Below are 24,545 nucleotides of genomic sequence, written 5' to 3'. Positions count from 1 at the left end.
GGAGATAGAGGTTCGAGCTAGTACAAAGCAATGCTGGGGTGGCACAGTGGTTAGCACTGCTGCCGCATAATGCTAGGGACCCAGGTTTGATTCCAGCCTCAGGTGACTATCTGTGGATTTTGCACATTCTCTCTGTGTCTGCCTGGGTTTCCTCTGGGTTCTCAGGTTTCCTTCCACAGTGCAAAGATGTACAGTTTAGGTGGATTGGCCATGCTCAATTGCCCAAAGTGTTCAGGGTTCTGAAGACTAGGTGCATTAGTCGGGGGGGGGGGGGGGGGAAATGTAGAGTAATAGAGTAGGAGGGTGGGTCTGGGTGGGTTACTCTCCAAAGGGTCAGTGTGGACTTGTTGGGCCAAATGGCCTGTTTCCACACTGTAGGGATTCCTGTTATGTTATAGTATGGTCTTCTGCAGAATAAAGATCTATGGAATAATTTCCGAACCGAATGGGGTGCCCAAACTGCAGGCTCTTTCTGCAAGGGGTGATCCTTTGTGAGCTGAACAACTGTATCAAATCACCAAATAATCTTACCAGATTATGTGTCTCTCAGTACGTAGAGAGGTCAGTGATGGTGGTTTAACCAGAGCGTTGCCGTACCTTAAGCATGGGGAGCGATTGAAAGTCTAACCTGAGCCTGTGGGGGAATTGTACTCAGAATGTGGGCTGGGTCACCGTCCAGCCAACTGAACTTTTCCACTCAACTTCACCTGAGGCACGGTGATTCTCGGGATGAAGGGGCTAATGCCCGAAACGCCGATTCTCCTGCTCCTCGGATGCTGCCTGACCTGCTGCGCTTTTCCAGCACCACTCTGATCTCCAGCATCTGCAGTCCTCACTTTCTCCTGAACCGCCCACTAGCCGTCTCTCTTTACTGGGAGAGAGCAGCCCCGTGGTCTTGTCGGAGGTATTACCTTAGCGTCTGAAAGAGCAACCGAGGAAAAACGCCTGACTTTCTGGTATGGATGTGTGAGCGCTAGGACCCTGGCGAGATTGAGAGTGTGCAGCCGAACCTTCTGTCCAGTTCCTGTGAGTGGGATTGCGATCTGCAGCTGTGATCCCTCTCTCCAGCCTTCAACCAGGAGGCAGCTACAGACTGGGCTGGATAATTAGAGAGGAATAATCTAACAACCATCAAGATCATTATTTCATTTTTTTTCCTACTCAGCACATTTTTGCGTTACTTTCCCTCAAAGATTTTCTGATTGTTGGTTTTGAAGGAGAGCGGGAAATATTTTGGTTTTTTTTTGTGTACAGGAGCGTGGCCCAGGTGGGGCTGACCAATATCTTATGTTGCTGCAGCGCCTGTGAATTATCTTAAATTGTCAGCTTACCGGACGAAAGAGGGAGCAGGGACACTCACGGAAAATGCGGAGGAGAGCATTCATTTTAAGAAAAGGGTGCAGCTTCGAGATCCAAAGGTAGGGCATTGACTTGTCGCCGTTTGGGGGAAACTGTTTTCAAGTGAACTGATGATGGCTTTCCCTCTGACCTGACTGCTCGGCTGTGTGTGTGTGTTTAAGGGCTGCTTTTTGGAGATGTTTTGTACTGCCCTGTTTCACAGTTGCTAGATCTCCTATTTTGGTGCAACCCTTCTTATCGAAATTTTTGATTAAACAAAAATCAGCAATTAATTCCCCCAAATCCTTTGCTTAAACGTACACGTCTAACTAAGGGTCTGTTTCACACAGTTGTTGTAAAACCAGTGCGTTATCTCAAAGTTTTTATTTCCCTTCCCCGATCACAGTGAAATGAGGTCCTTTATAAAATTGATGTTTGTTCGTCTATGTGGGATGGAACAGGTGCCCCCATCCCAAGACCCTCAGTCTGCACCAATAGGTGGAGTTAGACACATATAAGGTTGACAAACCTGACTGATAATGTAAAAAAAAATGATGGTTCTCTCCTCGCCTTGGATAGGAAGTATGGTCAAATGGAGAGTCCTAGTGAATCGGGAAGGTGAGAGAAAATTCGCAAATATGACTTGTAACCAGAGTTAGGAGGATAAAATATAATTCCTAACCTTTTGCGCCTGGTTGTGCCCACCGAGCGCTCCCACTAGAAACAGTTCTGATTGCAAAGGGAGAGGCGCAGAATGGGATTTTTCTAGTAGACCGAGAGTAATCAATGTGGGTTGTGCAGAACACTAGATTGAATCTTTCATTAGCCCCGGATAGACGCGGTGCTCTGTCTTGTTGAGGGAAGGCTTTTGTCCGCAGGTTCCCTCGAACTCCCCCAATGTTTACCCTGGGGCTAGGATCATACTGGATGATGAATTGGGGAGGTCTTAGCCCCGACCCTCTTTGGTGACCACGTTTCGCCTTTAATACCCCTGGCACTGTGCACCATTCCGTGCCCCTGTGTCAGTGTCTTTAATGTGCCCCTTCCTCCTTGTTAAGTTTCATACAATTACTGTTTACTCGTTTCTCCTAAAGGAGTCTTTGGCGCCAGTTCGACTCTCATCCTGCCCCGTGTATCAGACAGCAGCATAACCTGTATTTCTTGTATTTTTTTTTAAACTCGATTTCCTGCCACATTCCAGGGACAGTGTGAAATCAATTGCATTGATTTACAGGTTGGCATGTGGGGATGAACTATTTGTTCACTGACCACATCGCTTTTCATCAGCTGATCCTGTTGTATCTGACCAGAATACACTAACATTTTGCACAGACCTTTCGGGTTGATGTGCCAACAGCATTCTGAGCTCAAGGCTGAATATCCTTCCTACAGTTTAGAAACCTTCTGTAATTGACAGCAACAGTAAGGAGGGAAGTTTGCCAATGATTTGCCAAGAACACAGCCCTGTGTTGACAGCACTGTGGATGTTAAAGGTTCCAATGTTGTTCCCTCCCTGTTGACTGAAGCCCTCATGTTGCTACACTGTGTACTGAGCATCCTCACTGGAAAGCAGCTGGAGCAGACTGCCTCTGCTCCCAGTGGCTGGCTATCTCAGTGAGACCAATGAAGGCAGCAGAGGCAATGGCTGTGCTTTGACCAACATAATGACCACTGTCCCAGGGTGCTGCCATTTCACTGGTGGCTTCACATCTCCGAGCTCGAGAACCTAACCGACTCTTCCCTAAGGCTGCAGCTGTGATGTCCAGCATGAGTAAGAGAGTGTGAAATAATAGCACCCTGACTGAAAACTCAACTATCCAGGCTGAGTCCTCAGTGCACCTGTCTACATGTGTTGAGAACTGGATAACATATGCTAGGTAGACAAAAGGCTGAATCGTTTCCATCTTCATTATCTCAGTAACACTTAGCAGGACTCAGTCACTGAGGTAGAGGTCTTGAGGCTTATTAATTCCATCAGCATATACTCATGGGTAAACCAGTGATGCCTACTCTGACCCATTGGATGGGTGACAGCCCTTTACCCAATGATCTTCTGTACAGCGAATTGGCCACTGGTCACAACCTCCTAGGCATCAGGTATAAGGACACCCGGCAAGCGAGGTATTAAAGTGGTGAGCACTGACACTGACATCTGTGAGCTTCTGGGGGCTGATGGTTTAAAAGGGCATTGAATAAGCAGAACAGAAATGAAAAACTCAGCTGGCTGAGAAGAGGGCCCAGAGAAATAGAATTGAGCACTTTGCCAGCCCACTGTCGTCTTCTGCAACAAATGCATTAGAGACTGCCGTGCCAAGAGTGACAAACATTGCAATATTCAACATATCCTCATCACTGTGCAATGGCCACATGTTCAAATAAGTCGAAGAGTCTGGTGCTGGAGAATCGACGTTTGGAGCATAAGCTCTTCATCAGGAGTCAACTTCCTGATGAAGAGCGACTCTCCTGCTCCTCGGATGCTGCCTGACCTGCTGTGCTTTTCCAGCACCACACTCTTTGACTTTGATCTCCAGCATCTGCAGTCCTCACTTTCTCCTGAATGTTTAAATAAGCCGTGTTATAAGCTCAAATGATAATCTTAAATTGGCTGTCAGTGTAGTTATCAGCACGCTGTGGATTGTTCAGCAAGTGCTGTTTATTGCAGAATCACCTCTAACAGTAACCATGTTTATTTTGGAGTTTGCAATCTGTTTCGGCCACATATTGGTCTAGAATTTCCTGCACCAAACTTTCATTAAAATTCACAGCAGCTGCTAACTGCTGTGAAACAGCACCCTATCCACTGCCCTCTTGACCTTTCCTTTCTTGCTGAAAAGACAGGCATGTTGCTAAAACTTTGCTCCTTTGTATAATAAGATTAAAGGTAAGAATAGCAAATTTCAAACTGTCACTGAAATTCATATGTCAGAAGGAAAGGATGCTGACTGGTTAGCAAGTTGATTCTGATTGGCTAAGGTGGTGCCATATAAACAGTGATTGAATACGAAGAGAACAAACTAGGGGTAATCCAATACGTTGCAATGTTGATCATAGTCCTTTGTTTGCCGATGATGTGCCTCTGTAGATGAATACATTGCTTTTGCTTCTCGCGAGCCTAAATGAGCCACGCCACAAGCTGTTTGGATTATTTTAAATCCGTTGTTCGAGTGACTTATAGCATACTTGGATTTGTTCAGCAAGTGCTTCCCAATTGTGGCAATAAATCCAAGAGCCAACATATTTCTTCTGGATTTTGCAAACGGTGCAGCATTAGCAAACACTAGAATTCAAAACCCGATCCAAGAAAAGTGAAAATCGGGCTTAGCAAGGCTCAGAAGGTGCAGTGTTTTCCTCCTCTCAGTCTTTTTCCCAAAGAGGTTATGAAAATTGAAGTTTGGATTCGTCTAGCCGTCACTTATGTTCTTTAATCACGTGTGCTTTCGAAAATATATTTGTCGACTTTTTTCCACTTTTGAATGTGACACATTTTATTACTGTTAAAAAGCATTCCAAAATATACAGATGTCATAAATCTTAGGAGACTTTTAAAAAACCGCTAAAAGCCTCATAACAGCAGAAACCGTAAATTCAATTGCTGCTTTATTTCAACTTCTGAATGCAGATGTATACTGTTTCAGTGTAAGATCCAGGAAACTTAGGTTCTGTGGCCTTTGGATGAGTGAATTAAAAATTCAAGTCAGGCTCCAGTTGCTGCAATTCGGCTGGTGCAAGTGATCAAAGAAAGTTAGTGAGGTTGCAGTGTAAAACATGTTTAAATCCGATAAATGCAAATTTCCAGGGCAGATATGGAGAAATCAGTGAAAGTTTATCCTAAGTGTATTTATCTGGTAATGGTCCAGGAAATTTTGGAACACTTGGTGTAGAGTGGTACCTGTAAAATGCACACATTCGTGAACTAGATCCAGTGAATTTTTCATAACTATTGACTATTGTGGCAATATAGTTTTGTTTGCAAAGAAGTCCTGTTTAATTCAGCATATCTTCTCCAGCAAAGGAAAGCTGGCTTTTTTAAATATATCTGACCTTTTTGTACACGATTCTGTTTTTGTATGGTGCTGAGAGGGTTAACAGTGAATGAAAAGCAAATGACAGTATTGGCAGGAGCTCCAAGGTTGTAATAAAGCTACAAATGACATATGCTCAAAGTATTATCAAATTCAATGCTGAAAAGAAACCCTAAGACAAGAACAGAAGGAAAAGTAGCATTTTTCTTTTCCCAAAACCTGCTTTTTTTTAAAGGAATCCAAAAGCATAAGGGTCATTCATACAGTCAGTATTGATTCAGTTTGCAGGCTATGAATGAAACAGAAATTCAAGTGAGAATTTGGAATGTACACAGCTCAACCAAAAGCTGCAGGGTGCCTTTTCAAGCATATGTTTTTGTCGACTGTTTGAACAAATTAGGAGGCCTTATTTGTAATTTGCTCTACTGGAAATTGAGTTGAACAAAGATTGTGACACTGTTAGCAGAAAATCAAGGTTTGTCTACAGTAATATCCAGTGATCTTGAACTAATCCAGAATGGGGAAAGGGAAGGCTTTAAACATTTCTATCCTTTAATTAGTTCTATTAACTTTTATTACTTAATGATAAAGAAAGATGTGCATTTTTCTTTTGCCTTTCAAGACTTCGGGTAGTCCCAAAGAGCATTACAACTAATAACATATAATTTGCTGGTCATGATTTGTGTCAGCGGTCTACAGTAACGTGATCAATCATACGGATCCTATCTATGGAAGTAAGTATAAAAGCTGCTTTCCACCAGCCACAATATATTTATTAAGAAACAAAACAGTGAAAGGTCTAGGGTCAAGTTTCAGGAAACCACAACGATTGAAGTGTTAAAGAGATGTGATACATCAGTAAGTATAGGTTAGGTGACAGCAATTTGAAGTTTTAGATCAGCATTGTGGTGAATGATTTTACATAAACCAGTGCAATTATGGCCTTGGTTCAGGCTGCTGTAGGAATTGCAACCACCCTAAATAAGACCCTCGCAAGATGAGGACAATGCCTTACTTAAAGAAAAGGAAATGAAGAGCTTACTTGTTGCTTTTAGTTAAGTAACATGTTTCTAACTGGAAGGGTGTACTGAACCTAAAAACTAAGTTGGAAATTGCATTTACAAATTGTTAGACTAAACAATTTCAAACAAAATTGTTAACTAGCTGTTGTCATTTTATTCCCAATTATGTTCATTGGATCCCAGAGCTGTTGCATCCTGTCTAGGTAATGCAGCTGATAAGGTTGAATATTTGTCTGAGCAACAGTTCACAGTCATCTGGAATGAACATTTTTAGTAACTCCTCTGCAGCTGAGATTGAGGGAAACCCATCTATTATGTGTGAATGTGAAAGATGACTTGTGTTGTCAGAGTAGGAGTTGATATGCCTGTCTTTGGGTTGCCAGAGTTAATGGTTTTAAACCAGAATTAGAAAGGACCTATACAATAAAATGATAGGTTGAGACGTTTGGAACAAGATACAGCCTTCTATCAGTTGATCAGCAAGTGGTATTGATTGGATTTGCCAGTATTTTTGGCAGGAACAAACTGAGAAATGCTTGACATCTCTGTTAATTATTGAATCATAATATCACCAAGTGATTCTGCAGTGAACTGTGTGCAGTTTGACAGGACAGAAATAAGCCATTCAGCACAGCAGATCTGTGCTGGCAAGAGTCATTTTTCAACTTATTTCTTCAAATTATTTCATTTCTTTCTATTCCTTGGCCTCTTTCCCCTTAAGCTAGTTGAATCAACTACGGAGACAATCACAAACAAGAACTAGCTCTGAGATCAGGAAGTGGTCAAAAAAGGTTGAATCCTCTCATCAGACTGTTTGGCATTATTAAAGGAATTGGAAAGATGGATGTTATAAAGGTCAAAAGGGAAGCTATCAACATCATCTCCTGTGCTAATGACACCATACTTAGAATAACAAAAGAAAACTTGCAAAAATTAATTGATAAGTCATAAAGGAAAGTGGTAGGTTCTGTCTTAACTGCAACAAAGTGTATGTTACCACACACAATGACTGAGTCAAAGGAAATTCCTGTATGTGCCATCAGCGTGATTGGAAGCAAGTTAGAATATATGTTACATTCACATTAAAAATAGACTGCCAACTTTCAACTGAGACCCTTCATAACCTAAAGGTGTTTCTTAAAGAAAGGATATATACTGACCTGTGGACACAACCACAGATTGAAGCCAGTGTAGAAGACATTATGACACAATTGTAATCATCATGTTATCTAAAGATTGAAACCAGCCAACTATGTCAGCATAACTAACATCATATCATATCTTGTTTAATTCACACTTGCATAATAAATTCACATAATGGGGAAATGAAAGGTTATGCATGGAATACACCGTTTGCAATGACAATAGAGCAGACTTGGAAATATACAAGTGAAGCTATATCAGTTGTTCCTTTCTGCGCCAAAGCAAGTTGAGAAAATGAAATATGAACTGATAATGTCAGGAAGCTGGAAGAGTTTCTCTCTCTCTCTCTCGCTCCATGTTTCTCTCAACCTTCAAGACAGTGAAAAGGCAACTTGAGGCAACAGCCATTCATTGACAACTTAAGGTCTACAAATATCACCATTGCTCACCAATGCAAGTCCACAATTAAACAATTGGCATCAGTTTTCAAAGCTAACGTGTCAAAAAATGAAGCCTATTCTTCCTGTCCAAATGAGACTCTTTCTACTTTTTAAACTTTGCTTATGTTTAGTGTTCCCTGTATTATTGTTGTTGCTGCTGCATGGACTTCCAAAGTACTGTGTGACAACAACATCCCAGTCAGTGTGCCCAGCAGTCTCACACAGCTTAGAGGGAATGTTGCCTCTGTTTTTCAGGTTAGTCGGCAATAAAATTCCTCTTTCTTACACAAAAACTTTATAATTTGTCTCCTTCTTTGTGATCTAATTAATCACATTTTAAACAAAATTTGATGTCTGTAAAAGCATTATAAATATTTATTGTGACTGACCTAAGGGGGAGTTAATAGAAGGCTTCGATTTCCCCCTTAACTGATTATAATGTTCATCAATCAATTTATTGATCTAAGATACACAGTGACATCCATTGTCAGAAGGTAGTCATGATTTGGAGGTGCCAGTGTTGGACTAGGGTGTACAAAGTTAAGTCACAAAACACCAGGTTATAGTCCAACAGGTTTATTTGGAAGGACTAGCTTACAGACAACCACCTAATGAAGGAGCAGTGCTCCGAAAACTAGTGCTTCCAAATAAACCAGTTGGACTATAACCTGGTATCCTGGTGTTGTGTGATTTTTAACAATGTCAGAAGGAATACTCAAATTTGAAATAGGTTTGAACAAGCCAAAAGTGTTTCTACAAAATTGAGCATTATTTTAAGAAAAGTGAGCTTGATTCTTGATATGAGAATCCATATGCTAAAGTGTTGCATCTAGCCAGTCATGAATTATGGATGTGAAGCCTGGAGCATTGGGAAAGAGGAAGAAAATAAATTCAACAACTTTGAAATATTGTGCTTAAGAAAGCTCCTAGGTTGGGGAAGAGACTTAATGAGGAAGTACTGAATAAAGCTAGAAGCACAAGAGAACTCTTAAATAATACTGAAAGGAGACAAATGGAGTTCCTTGGATTCTTATCCATGCAGATGGCTGGAACCTAATCATCACCTGAAGGATTAATGGAAGACCATAGAGCATAAAACATAGGAGTAGAAATTAAACCATTCAGCCCATTGAGTCTGCTCTGCCATTTAATCATGGAGGATAGATATTTCAATCCCATTTTCCCACGTAGTCCCCACAACTTTTGATGTCCTTGGCAATCAAGAACTTATCTATCTCTGTTCCATATGTACTCGATGACCTGGCCTGCAAAGCCTTCTGTGGCAATGAATTCCACAGACTCACTGGCTAAAGAAATTTCTCCTCATCTCTGTTCTAAAGGGTCTTCCATTTACTCTAAGGCTGTGCCCGTGGGTCCTAGTCTCTCCTGCCAATGGAAACATCTTCCCATTATCCACTCTGCACAGGTCGTTCAGTATTCTGTAAGTTTCAATTAGAACCTCCTCATCCTTCTAAACTCCATCAAGTATAGAACCAGAGTCCTCAAACATTCCTCATATGTTAAGCCTTTCATTCCTGGGAACCTCCTATGGACCCACTCCAGGGCCAATCCATCCTTCTGAAGTATGGGACCCAAAATTGCTCACAATACTCTAAATATGGTCAGTCCAGAGCCTTACAAAGGCTCAGAAATACACCCCTGCTTTTATATTCTAGTCCCCTTGAAATAAATGCCAATGTTGTTTTTGCCTTCCTAATAACTGACTCAATTTGTGAGCTTATCTTAAGAGAATCCTGAAAGAGGAAGAAGAGCCAAAAGTTGACAGTGAAGGAAGCAGTTAGACAGCATTACAGGTTGGCTTACATGGAGATGGTGGCATACTGGTGACATTACTGAGCTAATAAACCAGAAACCCAGGCTAATGATTCATCTACACACATTTATATCCTACCCTAGCAGCTGCTGAACTTTAATTAATTCTGAAGTTGGGGTTGTTTTCCCTGGACTGTTGGAGGCTGAGGTGTGACCTTATAGAGGTTTATAAAATCATGAGGAGCATGGATAGGATAAATAGACAAAATCTTTTCCCTGGGGTGGGGGAGTCCAGAACTAGAGGGGCATAGGTTTAGGGTGAGAGGGGAAAGATATAAAAGAGACCTAAGGGGCACCTTTTTCACGCAGAAGATGGTATGTGCATGGAATGAGCTGCCAGAGGAAGTGGTGAAGGCTAGTATAATTGCAACATTTAAAAGGCATCTGGATGGGTATATGAATCGGAAGGGTTTGAAGGGATATTGGCCGGGTGCCAGCAGGTGGGACGAAAGTGGGATATCTTGTCGACATGGACGGGTTGGACCGAAGGGTCTGTTTCAGTGCTGTACATCAAGATCCATACCTAAGCCACCCTCTCGGTAAAAATGTTTCTCTGAATTCCTTATTGAATTGATTTGAGACTCTCCTGTATTTATGACACCTACTTTTGGACTTCTCCACAAGTGGAAATTTTTTTGCATTAATCCTGTCATACCCCTTTATAATTTTAAATAGTGCCATCAGGTCAACTTCCTGTCTGCTTTCCTGGATATAAGTAATGAGAGCAGGTGTTGACTGTTCAATACTTTAAGGTCGTTCCACTATTGAATAATATCATGGCTGATTTACCATGTGGGTCTCATTTTCCTGCACCATTGCTATAGCCAAAAATGTGTTTAATGTACAGAAATACATCGATCCCAATCTTGAACATGCTCTATAACAGAGCCATCTGGAGCAGTGAATTACAAAGATTCACTACCTTCTCAGCAAAGGATGTCTGCCTCATATCAGTCCTATTCTGACATAGTGTCCCTTTGTTCTGGAATAACCAGCCTGGGGGAGCATCCTTCATACACCTATCCTGTTAGAATTTTGTATGGTTGGATGAAATCACCTCTCAATCTTCTAAACCCCACAGAATAAAAACCTAATTAAATTAATCTTTTCACATAGGACAATCTCTCCATCCCAGTTTGGTGAACCTTTCCTCACACTCCTCAATGGCAAGTATATCTTTCCACAGGCAAGGAGAACAAAACTGCACGCTGTGCTCCAGATATGGTCTCACCAAAGCTCTACACAAATACAGTGAGATATCTTTTTGCCTACACTCACATCCTCTTGCATCAAGTGCTAATGTACCACTTGCACTTTTAATTGCTTCCTGACCTGAATCCTGAACTCTTTTTTTTTAAGTTCAGTGCTTCCCAGCCTCGCACTTTAGAAGCAATATTCTCAATTTCTACTTTTCCTATCATAATGCATAATCTCTCATTTCTTCACATTGTATCTCATCTGCCAGTTTTTTTGCCCCACTAGTATAACATCTCCAAATCCCAGTGAGAATGCCTTGCCCCTCCTTACACTCGTACCTAGCTTTGTATCCTTTTCCAACTTGGAAATATTACATTTAATCTGACCGCCAACTTTATTGATAGGGACTATGAATAGGGGGATCCCAGCACTGAGCCATCCAGTCCCACTGGTCACAGGCTGCCACCTTAGAAATGATCAATTTATTCCTACTGTGTTTTATATCTGTTAACCCATTCTCAATCCATGCCAGTGTACTCCCCCAATACCAAGTGGTCCAGTTTTAATTACAAAGCCCTTGCGTGTGATATTTATCAAAAGTCTTCTGAAAATCTAAATACACTGTACCATGTCTGCCAGTTACCCCTTATTTATTGTGCTAGTTACATTCTCCAAAAAACAACCCAAACTGGTTTGATGGACTCAATTAGATCTTGCTATTATTTTCCAAGTGCCCTATTATCACATCACCCTAGATTCAAGCATTTTCCCTGCAACAGATGTGAGGCTAACATAGCTGTAATTCCCAGTTTTCTCACACTCTACTGTTTTAAATACTGTGGTTACATTTTCCCCCTCCAATCTGTAGAAACCATTCCAGAGTCTTTTAAAATTTGGAGTGTTGACCACCAATGCATCTACTTTTGGCACAGACACTTCTTTTAACAATTTGGGATGTAGGTCATGAGGATTGAGCTCCACTTTGTGTTCCCTTAATTTCTCTGGTGCTTTTTAAAAGTTAATTGCAGAGCCTTTTTCTGCTAATTCCTAGATTCTCCATTATTTCTGAGAGGCTGTTAGTACTTTCTTCTGTGAAGATGGAAGTAAAGTATATGTTTAGTTTCTCTACCATTTAATTATTCACCATTATTAATTCTCCTGACTCATCTTGGAATGGACCCAGAGATGTTTTGTATTTCTTTTTCACATATCCATCAAAGCTTTAACAGTCTTTTTTTTATTTTCCTAGTTGCTGTTATTCATTTTTGCATTTCTTCATTTTTGTTTTGCCCTTGCTTTGCAAATTTCTAAAATTCTTACAATCCTCCGGCTTATCCAATTTTTAATAGCACTTTATGTGCCTTTCTTAGTTCCAATATTATCCTTAATTGCTTTCGTTAGCCACAGTTGGAACAATTACCTTACTGGGTATTTGTGCATTAAAGGAATGTATTCCTGTTGCAAATTATGTATTAATTCTTTAGTTGTTAGCCATTACCTGGCTTTGTCATATTTTTTACTCTGGTACCCCCACTCCCAACAGAATCAATTTGCCCTCATCCCTTCAAAGTTTCCTTTGTTTGGTTTTAAGACGCTAGTTTCTGGTTGCACTACAATATCTTCAAATTTAATGTATTATGATCTCTCTTTCCTAAAAACAACTTTATAACAAAATTATTAACTTGTCGATTTTCATTGCCCAACTCTGAATTTAAAATAGCTCATTCTGTATGTGGGTCTTCAATATGCTATTCAAGAAACTTGCATGTCATCCAAGAATTGATCTTCCACAAAAGTGGAACAAATTTCAATTTACCTACTCTATTGAAATAAACTGAAATCCCCTGATCGCTGTATTACCATTGTCACATACACTTTTACTGTCTGACTTATATTGCAGTTTTACATAACCACTATTGTTTGAATGCTATAACCAACTTGCACCAATATTTTCTGCCGCTTGCCTTTTCTCTTATTTTCCTGCCAAATTGCTTCTACATTTTGAAAGTTAAAGCTAAGGCCACTACAATACGAATGCACTATTTGATTAACAGTACTAGCTTCCTTTCCTTCCTAAATATCATACACCCATGGATGGTCAGCTTTGGTTTGCTTGTAACTACATCTCCAGAATGGCTGTCAGTTCATGCATGAGTTTCAATTGGAGTTGACAATCGAACAAATGAAAATATGGGATGAAAAAGCCTTATTTCTGTTGTATAAAGATGTACGTTAAAAAAGTGGTTAATACTAAGGATTTTTAAAAAGTCATTTGTGGGATGTGGGTGTTGCTGGCTGGTCAGCATCTATTACCCATCCCTAGTTGCCATTAAGAAGGTGCTGGTGAGCTGCCTTCTTGAACCGCTGCAGATGACCTGTTGTGAGTTGACCCACAATGCCATTAAGGAGAGCATTCGCTAAGCGCCATCCACTATGATGAAGGTTGGGGGACTAAGCTCAAGAAGAAGTAAGACCTAGATTTAGCTTTTCCTAAAAGCGAGTGTAACAATATCTATCATATTAATGTAATTTGGATCTGATTCGTATCATGCAATAAACTGCACCTTCTTTAAGACATGAGATTCTTATCATTAGAGTACTGCGTGGTTTTCCTGCACCACGTTAAACTAAAAAAAGTTCTATCTAGCCCTATCCTGAATGAGGGTCATGGCAGCAAACCTACCATATAACTGAAGTAATATTGTTACAATTTACCATAGACCAATTTCAAGGAGTGAATAAATGATTTTTTGCACGATGTACTCCATTTCAAACAATGACCTAAAGATATCTCCAGTGCAGGTTGTGTTCCTTCTTGGCAATAAAGGGTGACATCTGTACATGGGACCTGTGACAGTGAGATCAATTCTAAAACCCAAAGGCAGTACATAAATCCTAGTCCAGTGAATTACTTCAGACAGTGATCATAACCAGAGCAGATTCTGCCAACACCCAGGCACGTCATTCTAAAAGTAATTGTGGGCAGAGATCTACAGGAGTTGAGTTTGAGTGATCCACTTGGTTAAAAGCATACTCTTATATTTCTGTCGCCCAAGACTGATAACAATTCGGACAAATTGCACATCAGGATGTGGAGTTGTGCCCGTGAACTGATGGTTCTCTGGTTACACTTTGATCTGTTTTCAATTAGTCCCTGGTGGCTACATCTTTGTAGGGAAGGGACTGTAGCTCAGTGGTTAGCACTGCTGCCTCACAGCACCAGGGACCCTGGTTTGATCCCATACTTGGGCAACTGTCTGTATGGAGTTTGCACATTCTCTCCATGCCTGCGTGGGTTCCCTCTGGGTGCTCAGGTTTCCTCCCACATTCCAAACGTGTGCAAGTTACATGAATTGACCATGCTAAATTGCCCATTGTGTTCAGGGATGTGTAGGTTAGGTACATTAGTCAGAGATAAATGTAGAGTAGTAGGGTAGGGGAATGGGTCTGGGTGGGTTACTCTTCAGAGGGTCCGTGTGGACTTGCTGGGCCAAAGTGCTAGTTTTCACACTGCAGGGATTCTATGAAATCAGCAATATCTTGTGAATATATGTGTAACAGCTTTAATTTGATTATCAGTGGACTGCACATGAATGATAGCAGACAAATATAGCTACACAGCCATAAAAATAGCAGGATAGTTAACCAAAACCAAATAATTATGTTTTTATGGGCTTTTTAAATGAGAGAGAAAGAAAGAGAGACAGACAGAGTGCCCAAGGAGTCTTAGGGAAGTCCTTCCATTATGGCGTTAGCAACAGTAACTAGGGTCAGCACTGATGGAGTAATACTCCATCAAAGGGCTGTGGAGCTGGAGGAGAATATAGAGACAGGGAAGGGTTAGACCGCTATTGGAAGGTGGTGGTGTAGTGATAATATCAGTAGGCTAGGAGTTCAGGATACCAGGGTAATGTTCTGGGAACTTGGGTTTGACTCCCAATATGGCAGAGTGTGAAATCATCTGAATTAAATTTAGAAGAAGATCTGGAGCCACATTTAAGCCAAATGGTGACCATGTAATCACAGCTGATTGTCTCAAAAACCCACCTCGTTCATTAGTGTCAATTTGGAAAGGAAATCTGCTCTCCTTACCTAGTCTGGCCAGTATGCAATTCCAGACTACCTCTGGGAAAATGGGGTGGGTAATAAACACCTACAAGCTAGGAACACATTTTTTAAAAAGTTGAAACCAAGAAATTAAAGATCAGGGAATAAAGCAGGTAGAGGCCGTACTGTTTATATTTGGGTTTACAAGTGAGCAAATAACCCCACAAACAGTCAATGCTGAGGGCTCTGTAGAGGGAGAGTTGAATACAGCTATTGTATTCACTGTGTATTGCTAATAGGTTCGTTCATGTTGTAAAATTCTTATTGTCCCAGAAAAAGAATGGCTTGATTTGATAACTTGGCTGAGAACTTCTATCAGAATGATTAAGTAGCGTATACTAAAATGGTGAGATAAATAATGGGACTCATCTGAACTTCTTGCAAGCTGGTCATTGTTAATTAATAAAGTAGTGGTTTTGCCAAAGCAAACTCTTTAAATACATTCTTTCTCAGTGCAGTGGGACTTGTTACTCAAAAGCAGTAATTCATTTTTTTTGAAGAATGTGCAAATGTTGTCAATGTTGACATCACCAAAATGGGTGATCTGGCAATAATCACTTTGTTGTCTGTGGGGGTTTGGAGAATGCAAATTGGCTGCTACACTTCCCGCATTTCAATTGTGGATTATCCAACAGTCATGAAAGGTGCAGGATAAATGCATATCTTTCTTTCATGTCATCTTGGCGATGACAGTCTTTGAATCACTTCAAAGGTTGGTACCATAATAACCCTAGGGCAGTGCACTCCCAGCTTATAATGGAAAAACAAACATTCACAGCTTACAATTAGACTTCATGCTTTTATTTGCTAGGAGACACAGGGTGTAAGCCTCCATCTCTGGAGAAGTCTCACATAGGAATTATGGTTTCCCTCCCTGGTGGATATTTAGCAACAGGGAACATCCATGTGCTTCCCTGAAGAAGGCCATGCCAAACAACAACAGCAAAATGGTCTTAAAATAACCCTGCTTTCCCTGGGGCACCACAACTGCACATCAACCCTTAGACTGGTTTGACTGCAGCAGCTGAGCAAATGGGAAACTCCTAGCAGGTAAAAACATACATCCTTTCTCTAAGCAACCCCTTTAGCTTGGAATTCCTTAAATATAATGTTTTCCTTCCCAAAATGTTGAGTTACCTTGAGGAAGATCCATCTTTACATTCAAAGAATAATATTTCAGAAATGAATGGTGAAATTCTCCTGTGAGCGCCATCTTATTAGCCAACTTCAAACTGATCATGTTGAAGGTTTTGAGGGAAATTCTAATCACAATGATGTTGAAGATTACAATTAATCTGGGTGTTCTGATATAAGACGTGTGAAGGTACACGTCTTAATCATGAAGGCTAATGGGATTCTATTCCTTAGAATGAATGGAATTGAACACAAAACTATGGATGTTATACAGGGCATTTGTAAGACTACTTCTTGAAAGCTTTGTGCAGGTTTGGTCACCTTATTTAAGGAAGGTTGTAGTTGCATTGAGGTCTTTCAGAAGAGGTTTACTGGATTGACATCTGCCCGAAACGTCGAATTTCCTGTTCCTTGGATGCTGCCTAACCTGCTGTGCTTTAACCAGCAACACATTTTCAATTGACATCTGGAATGAATGGTTTGGCTTGTGAAGCTGGGCAAGATAAACTGAACTTGTTTTCACTGGAGTTTTGAAGAGTGAGGAGTGACTTGATTGATTGATGTGTAAGACCCTGAATGGTCTTGACAAAGTGGATTTGGAAAGGATGTTTGCTGTTGTGGATGAGCAGGGGCACTGCTTAAAATTAGAGACTCGCTTTCAGCACAGAGTTAAAGAACATTTCTTTCCTTGTCGGGGGTTGTGCGATTTTGGATCCTTCTGCCTCAGAATGCAGTGAAGGCAGGATAATTGAATATTGTTAAAAGTTAAAAATCAGACAACACCAGGTTATAGTCCAACAGGTTTAATTGGAAGCACACTAGCTTTCGGAGCGACACTCCTTCATCGGGTGATAGTCACTATCACCTGATGAAGGAGTGTCGCTCCGAAAGCTAGTGTGCTTCCAATTAAACCTGTTGGACTATAACCTGGTGTTGTGTGATTTTTAACTTTGTCCACCCCAGTCCAACACCGGCATCTCCAAATCATGAATATTGTTAAGACCTTGTTAGGCTGGGAATCAAAATTTATAGCAGATAGATGGGAATGTGGAATTTAAATATGAACGGATCAGTTATGAATATCTAGATACGTGAAATCAGTCCAAGAAGGGCTGGGGTCGGAGGAGAGCTAAATATTCCTGCTTCTGTTTTGAATGTTCATATGTTTCCTTTCTTGTCACCGTCCCCCGCCCCAAAGTCTTTTAGACTTGTGCCAAGTGCATGGGTAAGGCAGCCTGATCAGAAACCTCAGCTAATACTGTTGTAGAACTGGCTTCAGGGAACTATGTGAGTCCCTTTGTATCTCCCTCCAGTTGTTTGCTAGAATCCACTGTGACCCATTTGAACAAGTATCAGTACCTTATACCAAGGTGAAGTATGTTACTGCGCTAATGTGCCTTGTAACTGGATCACTGTTGTTCCAATATGTCTCTTGTCCTATTTCATAACCTGTGTGTAGTCTTTCCCACACCTTCATAGTGATATCTTTTTATATATGTGTGTTTGCAAAAACAAAACCCACAGTGGAGCTGGGAGAGAGCTTTCCAAAGCCTGTGCCGGATGCTGGCCACAACCACTGCACCACACGGTGGTTAAATAGGAAAGTTAAATAGGAAATGTTGACATAGCACCTTACAATAGTAAGTGTTAACAACAAAAAAAATCAAAACACATGACAGTAGGCAGTGCATGTCCTACATTAGACATAGTGCATGATTATTTACACAATGATATCACTGTCAAGCTTTCATGTGCACATATCTGTGATCTTTTATGAAGACCGAAGATGCTTCAATGAGAGTAAGAGGTGAGTATATCTGGAAAGGGCAGGAATATGTGCAAGAGAAGAGCAGCCAGGAGAACTTGGTTCTCGAGAGGAATCTCCCTCAATGGGGCATGAGAGGGAGTTGATAAATACATTGTCATCACTGTGCGGCAATCATGGAAACCATTCTAAAACAGTTTAATAGTCTGATTCTGCACAGAGATAATGAATGAATATCCTCTGCAGCCTACAATATTTGTGTAATGAAGAAAGGAATTAATCTTTAACATTTCCCAAGTCTCCCCTTCTGTGTGTTTTGGAGTGGTGGATATAGCAATGGCATGAAATCAGAGTTGTGTACCCAAATACACTCCGAGTACAGTGCCATGCTCGGGAACCCTAGTCCAGTCTGTTGTAGAGAGGTCAGTGTTAGTCAGCTTTTGCAGATCTGGTAGTTACACATGTATAAATATGACTCAAACATAAATGTACAAAGGCTTCCCGGTATGCAAACCCTCTTATTAGTTAACATTGTTTAATTATTAATGTATTCATCCTTCATTATTCATACATTTATAAATACATCTAGAATTAAATTTCAGTCATTTGCTGATGGTCTGTAGCAGAGGTTCTCAGCCTTTTGTTTCAGAAACCTTCCGCATGTTAGGGAAATGCTATGGACACTTTGAATGACAAGTATTCTCGCTGCAGAAGCATTAACTATAGACTTGTTTTTAAAAATAATGTAATTTCAAGCAATGTCTCTTTCATGTGAAGGGAATCAGAGATTCAATGTATTTAAAAACAAATTACAGATTTACAAATTATAACTGGTGTATATCTCCAATTTTAGTTCAAGTAAAAGCAAAATTCAAAGCTGTTTTCATATTTCCTTAATTATGGGGTCGGAGGTGAATAATATTTTTCTGTTCTTTACTCATAGCTCCACCACCTTAGAGTTCTTCAGCCTTCTGTTGAATTTGGAAGAAGATGGTCAAATTAAAAAATAATCAATGTCTGATATTTATTTGCATGCTTATGATGATCTTTCCTGCGCTCTCCACTGTATCTTGCTCCCATTCCACTTTATGTCAAGAGAAATCAAATTATGTAACCTGCTAATGTGCTTGTTTATGTTCTATCACAATGTAACAAACACACACCAACCAGGGCTGGACAGAAATGTCAGCATTGTCCATGTTCCATGAATCAAAATATATTTCAAACACCTCTGGCCATATTCCAAATGGTCAATAAGCAGGAGACATCTCCCTCCCACAGACAGAGAGATACACACACACACACACACACACACACTCATTCACGCAGACACACATATGCACTCACACAGGCACACATAGACACACATTCACACAGGCACACACACACAAACTCACTCTCAGGCACACATTTACACAGACACACACACAGGTACACATACACAGACACACATGCACACACTCACACAGATACATATGCACACATGCACACAGACACACACACCTACAGGCACGCATAAACACTCACACAGGCACACACACAAATACATACACACTCACAAATCCCCACACACCGACGCAGCCACACACAAACACATGCACACACTCACATGCACACATTCACACACACACACGCACAGACATACATACGCACTTACACAGACATGTCACACACTTACACAGACACAGACACACCAGACACAGTTGGTAGGCTGATGGAGAAAGTGAAGTCGCATGGGGTCCAGGATGGGCTAGCTAAATGGATAGAGAACTGGCTGGGCAACAGGAGACAGAGTAGTAGTGGAAGGGAGTTTCTCAAAATGGAGAACTGTGACCAGTGGTGTTCCACAGGGATCTGTGCTGGGAACATTGTTGTTTGTGATATACATAAATGATCTGGAGGAAGGTATAGGTGGTCTGATTAGCAAGTTTGCAGGTGACACTAAGATTGGTGGAGTAGCAGATAGTGAAGGGGACTGTCAGAGAATGCAGCAGAATATAGATAGATTGGAGAATTGGATGGAAAAATGGCAGATGGAGTTCAATCTGGGCAATTGCGAGGTGATGCATTTTGGAAGATCCAATTCAAGAGCGAACTGTATGGTAAATGGAAAAGCCCTGGGGAAAATTGATCTCAGAGAGATCTGGGTGTTCAGGTCTATTTACCCTGAAGGTGGCAACACAGGTTGATAGAGGGGTCAAGAAGGCATTTGGCATGCTTTCCGTCATCAGACGGGTATTGAGTACAAGAGTTGGCAGGTCTTGTTACACTTGTATAGGACTTTGGTTCGGCCACATTTGGAATCCTGTGTACATTTCTGGTTGCCACATTACCAAAAAGATGTGGATGCTTTGGAGGGGATACAGAAGAGATTCACCAAAACATTGCCAGTTATGGAGGATGCCAGATATGAAGAGAGGTTGAGTAGATTTGGACTATTTTCATTAGAAAGACAGAGGTTGAGGGGGGACCAGATTGAGGTTTACAAAATCATGAGAGGTATAGACAGGATGGATAGCAAGAAGCTTTTTCCCAGAGTGGGGAACTCCATTACTAGGAGTCACAAGTTCAAGGTGAGAGGGGAAAACTTTAAGAGAAATATGCGTGGAAAGTTCTTTATGCAGAGGGTGTGGGTGCCTGGTATGCGTTGCTAGCGGAGGTGGTAGAGGCGGGCACAATAGCATCATTTAAGATGTATCTAGACAGATACATGAATAGGCAGGAAGCAAAGGGATACAGATCCTTGAAAAATAGGTGACAGGTTGAGACGGAGGATCTGGATTGGCTTGGAGGGCCAAAGGGCCTGTACCTGTGCTGTACTTTTCCTTGTTCTTCTTTGTTCTTTGGATTAACATTTCATCAGTTGTCCTACATGGATGGAAGGTGTTTGTGGGTGGAAGGCTGCTGTCATTAATCCTTGTCGATGATGGTCAGGATTTTGGAAGTCAGGAGCCGAGTTATCTGTTGCAGAATTCCTAGTTCTCATCTGCTCTGTAGCTTTCAGATTAGAAGGATGAAAGAGAGGAGGAGTTGATGGCTACTTTCAGAATAGGTGGAAATGAGTAATGGTATTCAACACGATTCAGATTTGGGACCACATTCACTCACTGTCAAAATTCTCAAACTCTCTATTTAACTACATTGTGGGAAGAATTTTAGATTAGATGAGATCAGATTTAGACTTATTGTCACCAGAGAAAAGTGTCTTTGTTATATACAAAGTGTTGCCATGCTCTGGCACCCCCTTGAAACACCGAATATAAAGCAAAATCTTACATCAAGACAGTTAAATCTTGTTCCTGCTCTGCTGCTGCTGGATGTTGGCTGGGGTCTCTGTAACGGGTTCTGGGTTCTCTGCAGTGTGCTCTGGGGTCTCTGTAACGGGCTCTTGGGTCTCTGCAGTGTGCTCTAGGGTCTCTGTAACGGACTCTGGGGACTCTGTAATAGATTAGATTTAAGTCCCTACAGTATGGAAACAGGCCATTTGGCTCAACATGTCCACACTGACCCTCCAAACAGCAACCCAGACAGACCTGGCACTGTGAGGTAGTGGTGCTAGCCACCGTGTCGCCCTCAATAACGGGCTCTGGGGTCTCTGTAATGGGCTCCTTGGGTCTCTGTAATAGATTAGGTTAGATTCCCTACATTATGGAAACAGGCCATTTAGCCCAACACGTCCACACCGATCCAAACTCATTCCCCTACCCTGTATTTACCCTTGGCTAATGCACCTAATACTATGGGGAATTTTGCATGGCCAACTCACCTAACCTGCACAGCTTTGGATAATGGGTAGAAATCAGTACACCCGGAGGAAACCCACGCAGACACTGGGTGAACATGTAAACTCCACACAGGCGTCGCCCAAGGCAGGAATCAAAGCCAGTTCCCTGGCACTGTGAGGCAGCAGTGCTAACCACTGAGCCACAGTGCTGCCCTCAATAATGGGCTCTGGGGACTCTGTGATGGTCTCTGAGGTCTCTGTGATGGCCTCTGGGGTCTCTGTAACTGCTCCTGGGGACTCTGTAATGGGCTCTGTGGTCTCTGTTATGAGCCTTCACCTGTGCCACCAAAATTGTAACCACTGCATCTGAGCTGCTGCTGAAGATTCCACACTTCCTGCCCTGCACCTCCTGTTCCCCATCCGACCCTCATCTGGAACATGCCACCAGTCATCAGGGTCCTCCACTGTCCCTTTCACCGGTATTTCCGTCCTTTCAGGTGCCTGGGCCCAGTCGCATTCACGGATCCTTGGCCCAGCCTGAGAGTCTGGGCTGGGGAGAGTCGGCCCAGCACCTGCTCTTCGCTCACCGTGAACCCGGGCTGGGGTGGAGCTGTGTCCAGCTCACCCTGGCATTGCTGCTGCTGCCTGCTCCTTCAGCTGCTTCACTCTCTGGGCTTTAAAGAGGAAAGAAAAAAAAGCGAAAGGAAAAGGAGAAAGAAAGCAGACATGAGCAGATGGGGCTGGGGTTCAGCCCTGATACTCTGCCACTATGTTCGGACATTTCAGACTGTCTTCAGCATACAGAAAGGAGAAAGCCATCATCACCTTCTCAAAACAACCAAGGATGGACAATAAGTGGCAAAGACAATCACATCCAAGAGTGAACTTAAGAAAAAAAAATGCTTTGATACAGGCAATAGGAAATAGATTTAAAAGTTGCAGTTAATTCTACAATGGTTGATAGAGTTACGCTGGATAACAAAGTGAAGTGAAATATTGAAAATATAGTGAATTGGATGAGAAAATGCTGATGGAATTTGGCATCAATAATTGGTATGTTTGGTACAAAATCTTTGAGCAGTAATGATCGCAGGAATAGGAGTTGATTCAGCGCTGCTTAGGGATTTAAATAACAGACTGGTAAGACAAGAATGGCACTATCGTGGGTTGATAAGGTTGTTTGAAAAGTATCCAGTGATTTTTTTTTGATAAGGTTTGGTATATATTAGTCAAGGTGTATCGATAATCCTATATACAAGATCCTCTGTTTGAAACTTGCATGAATTAATAGGCTCCACAGCAGAGGAAACATAGTGTGGCTTTTAAGTTTCATCAGGAAGATGCTTGTTATGAAAGAAGGGACTGCAGCCAATGAAGTCTTTTTGAAGTATAGAGACCCTTGTAGGATTTCCAAGTAGAAACAAGGTCTATATTCATGATTAAGTTAGAAATGGATGTGGAAAATGAAATGCAGAAATTTCAGGAAAGGGTTAGTGTAATTAGGACTGTTTACTGTTGTGGAGGGTAATTGCTAACAGACTGGCTGTTCACTGTTAGAAAATCAATGCATTTCTACTGACATCCAAATGCTTCTGTAGACTGCATGGGAATAATACAAACAGGATGAAAATGAGAGACAGGTCAGAGCAAAGCGACTTTACACTAAAGTCAGGGCAGGACACATGAAGCTGCTTATAATTACAGAAACTATAATGTACGAGTTTTCATACCGCATTTGCAAAGCAACAAATTCCTCCTAACTTCTGTAATACTGTCACATCCGTAAATCTCTAACCCACATAGAACAGGTAGCCCCCCTCCAAATCTTTCCTCTGAAAAAACACTGTTCTCACTCCCTGACCCTTGATATAAAAGGTTAAGTCAGAAGACAATCTGCTACAGTAACAGGCTAATTTGAAACGTGATTAGTCTTCTTTATCACCACTTGGTGGCAGAGTGAGTACAGAATTAGTTACTATACCCCACAAGTGCACCATTTGGCTTTTGTGATCCTAAATTCAACTTTTGCAAGAAACCAGAGAGTGCTTAGCTGAGGGACAGTAATAGTAGCTAGCTACGTTTTTTAAAATGCATGTTTCAATGTGCAGTATTTCCCCGGATGATAACTCCTCGTACCTTCTTCTATTGATCACCAATGCCAGCATGTGATACAGAGGGTTGCTTGAGGGAGTGTTTTGTCTTGGGTCCATTGAATAATTAGTGGTGGAGGGTACACCACCATCGGATATCTAAAGAAGAGGCACTCTTCCGAGATAAGAAGAATGTTTATTGCATGAAACTTTAATAAATAGAGCTACATTTAGTGAAACAAAGCTAGTCCTTTTTTCTCTAAAAGCTGTTCCTTGGCTCAAGGAGACTCTGTCCTTGATTTTTTTTCAGAGGGGTGATAAACCAGGCCGGGCTCCACTCAGGCTGGTTTAGTACAGAGATGAAAAGGATTTTGAGAGGCCTTTTTGTTTATATGTAAACAGATGAGAGTTCAGGCCAAAGTGATCATGTTTTAGAAGTGACCTGTATAATGAAAGGGGAGTAGTCAGCTCTCTAGCAGAGCAGTTCAATTCAGTCCAGAACTAGTTGGGAGTTCAACAGTAAACCGTGTGGAAACTCTCTTCTGCCCTTCTAACTTCAACCTGTAAACATCTGACCCTTTTTTGTACTGTGTTTTACAGTGGGTTTCCTTATTGGGACCGTTGTATATATTTAGAACAGCATCATTAAGTGTAATTTGGATAGACTGAGTTCTGTCGGGGTTCTTTATTCTGTTCTTTGTGTTTCATCGTGTAATCTTGTGAATAAATT

At 41.3% G+C, this 24,545-nt stretch overlaps 1 protein-coding gene across 1 annotated transcript in view; it reads left to right on the top strand.

Moving 5' to 3' along the window:
• The first annotated feature begins 882 nt into the window (after positions 1 to 882).
• garnl3 (GTPase activating Rap/RanGAP domain like 3) overlaps positions 883 to 24,545 on the top strand; it is a 444,876-nt gene continuing 421,213 nt past the window's right edge. The window contains exon 1 of the mRNA XM_060841087.1: positions 883 to 1,418. Within this exon, the coding sequence (XP_060697070.1) occupies positions 1,366 to 1,418 (53 nt within the window). The 5' untranslated portion in view covers positions 883 to 1,365. The remainder of the gene's footprint in view (positions 1,419 to 24,545) is intronic.

The sequence above is a fragment of the Hemiscyllium ocellatum genome, chromosome 21 (genome assembly GCF_020745735.1).
Source record: "Hemiscyllium ocellatum isolate sHemOce1 chromosome 21, sHemOce1.pat.X.cur, whole genome shotgun sequence".
NCBI lineage: Eukaryota > Metazoa > Chordata > Chondrichthyes > Orectolobiformes > Hemiscylliidae > Hemiscyllium > Hemiscyllium ocellatum.
This window is presented reverse-complemented; position numbering and strand designations above follow the sequence as displayed.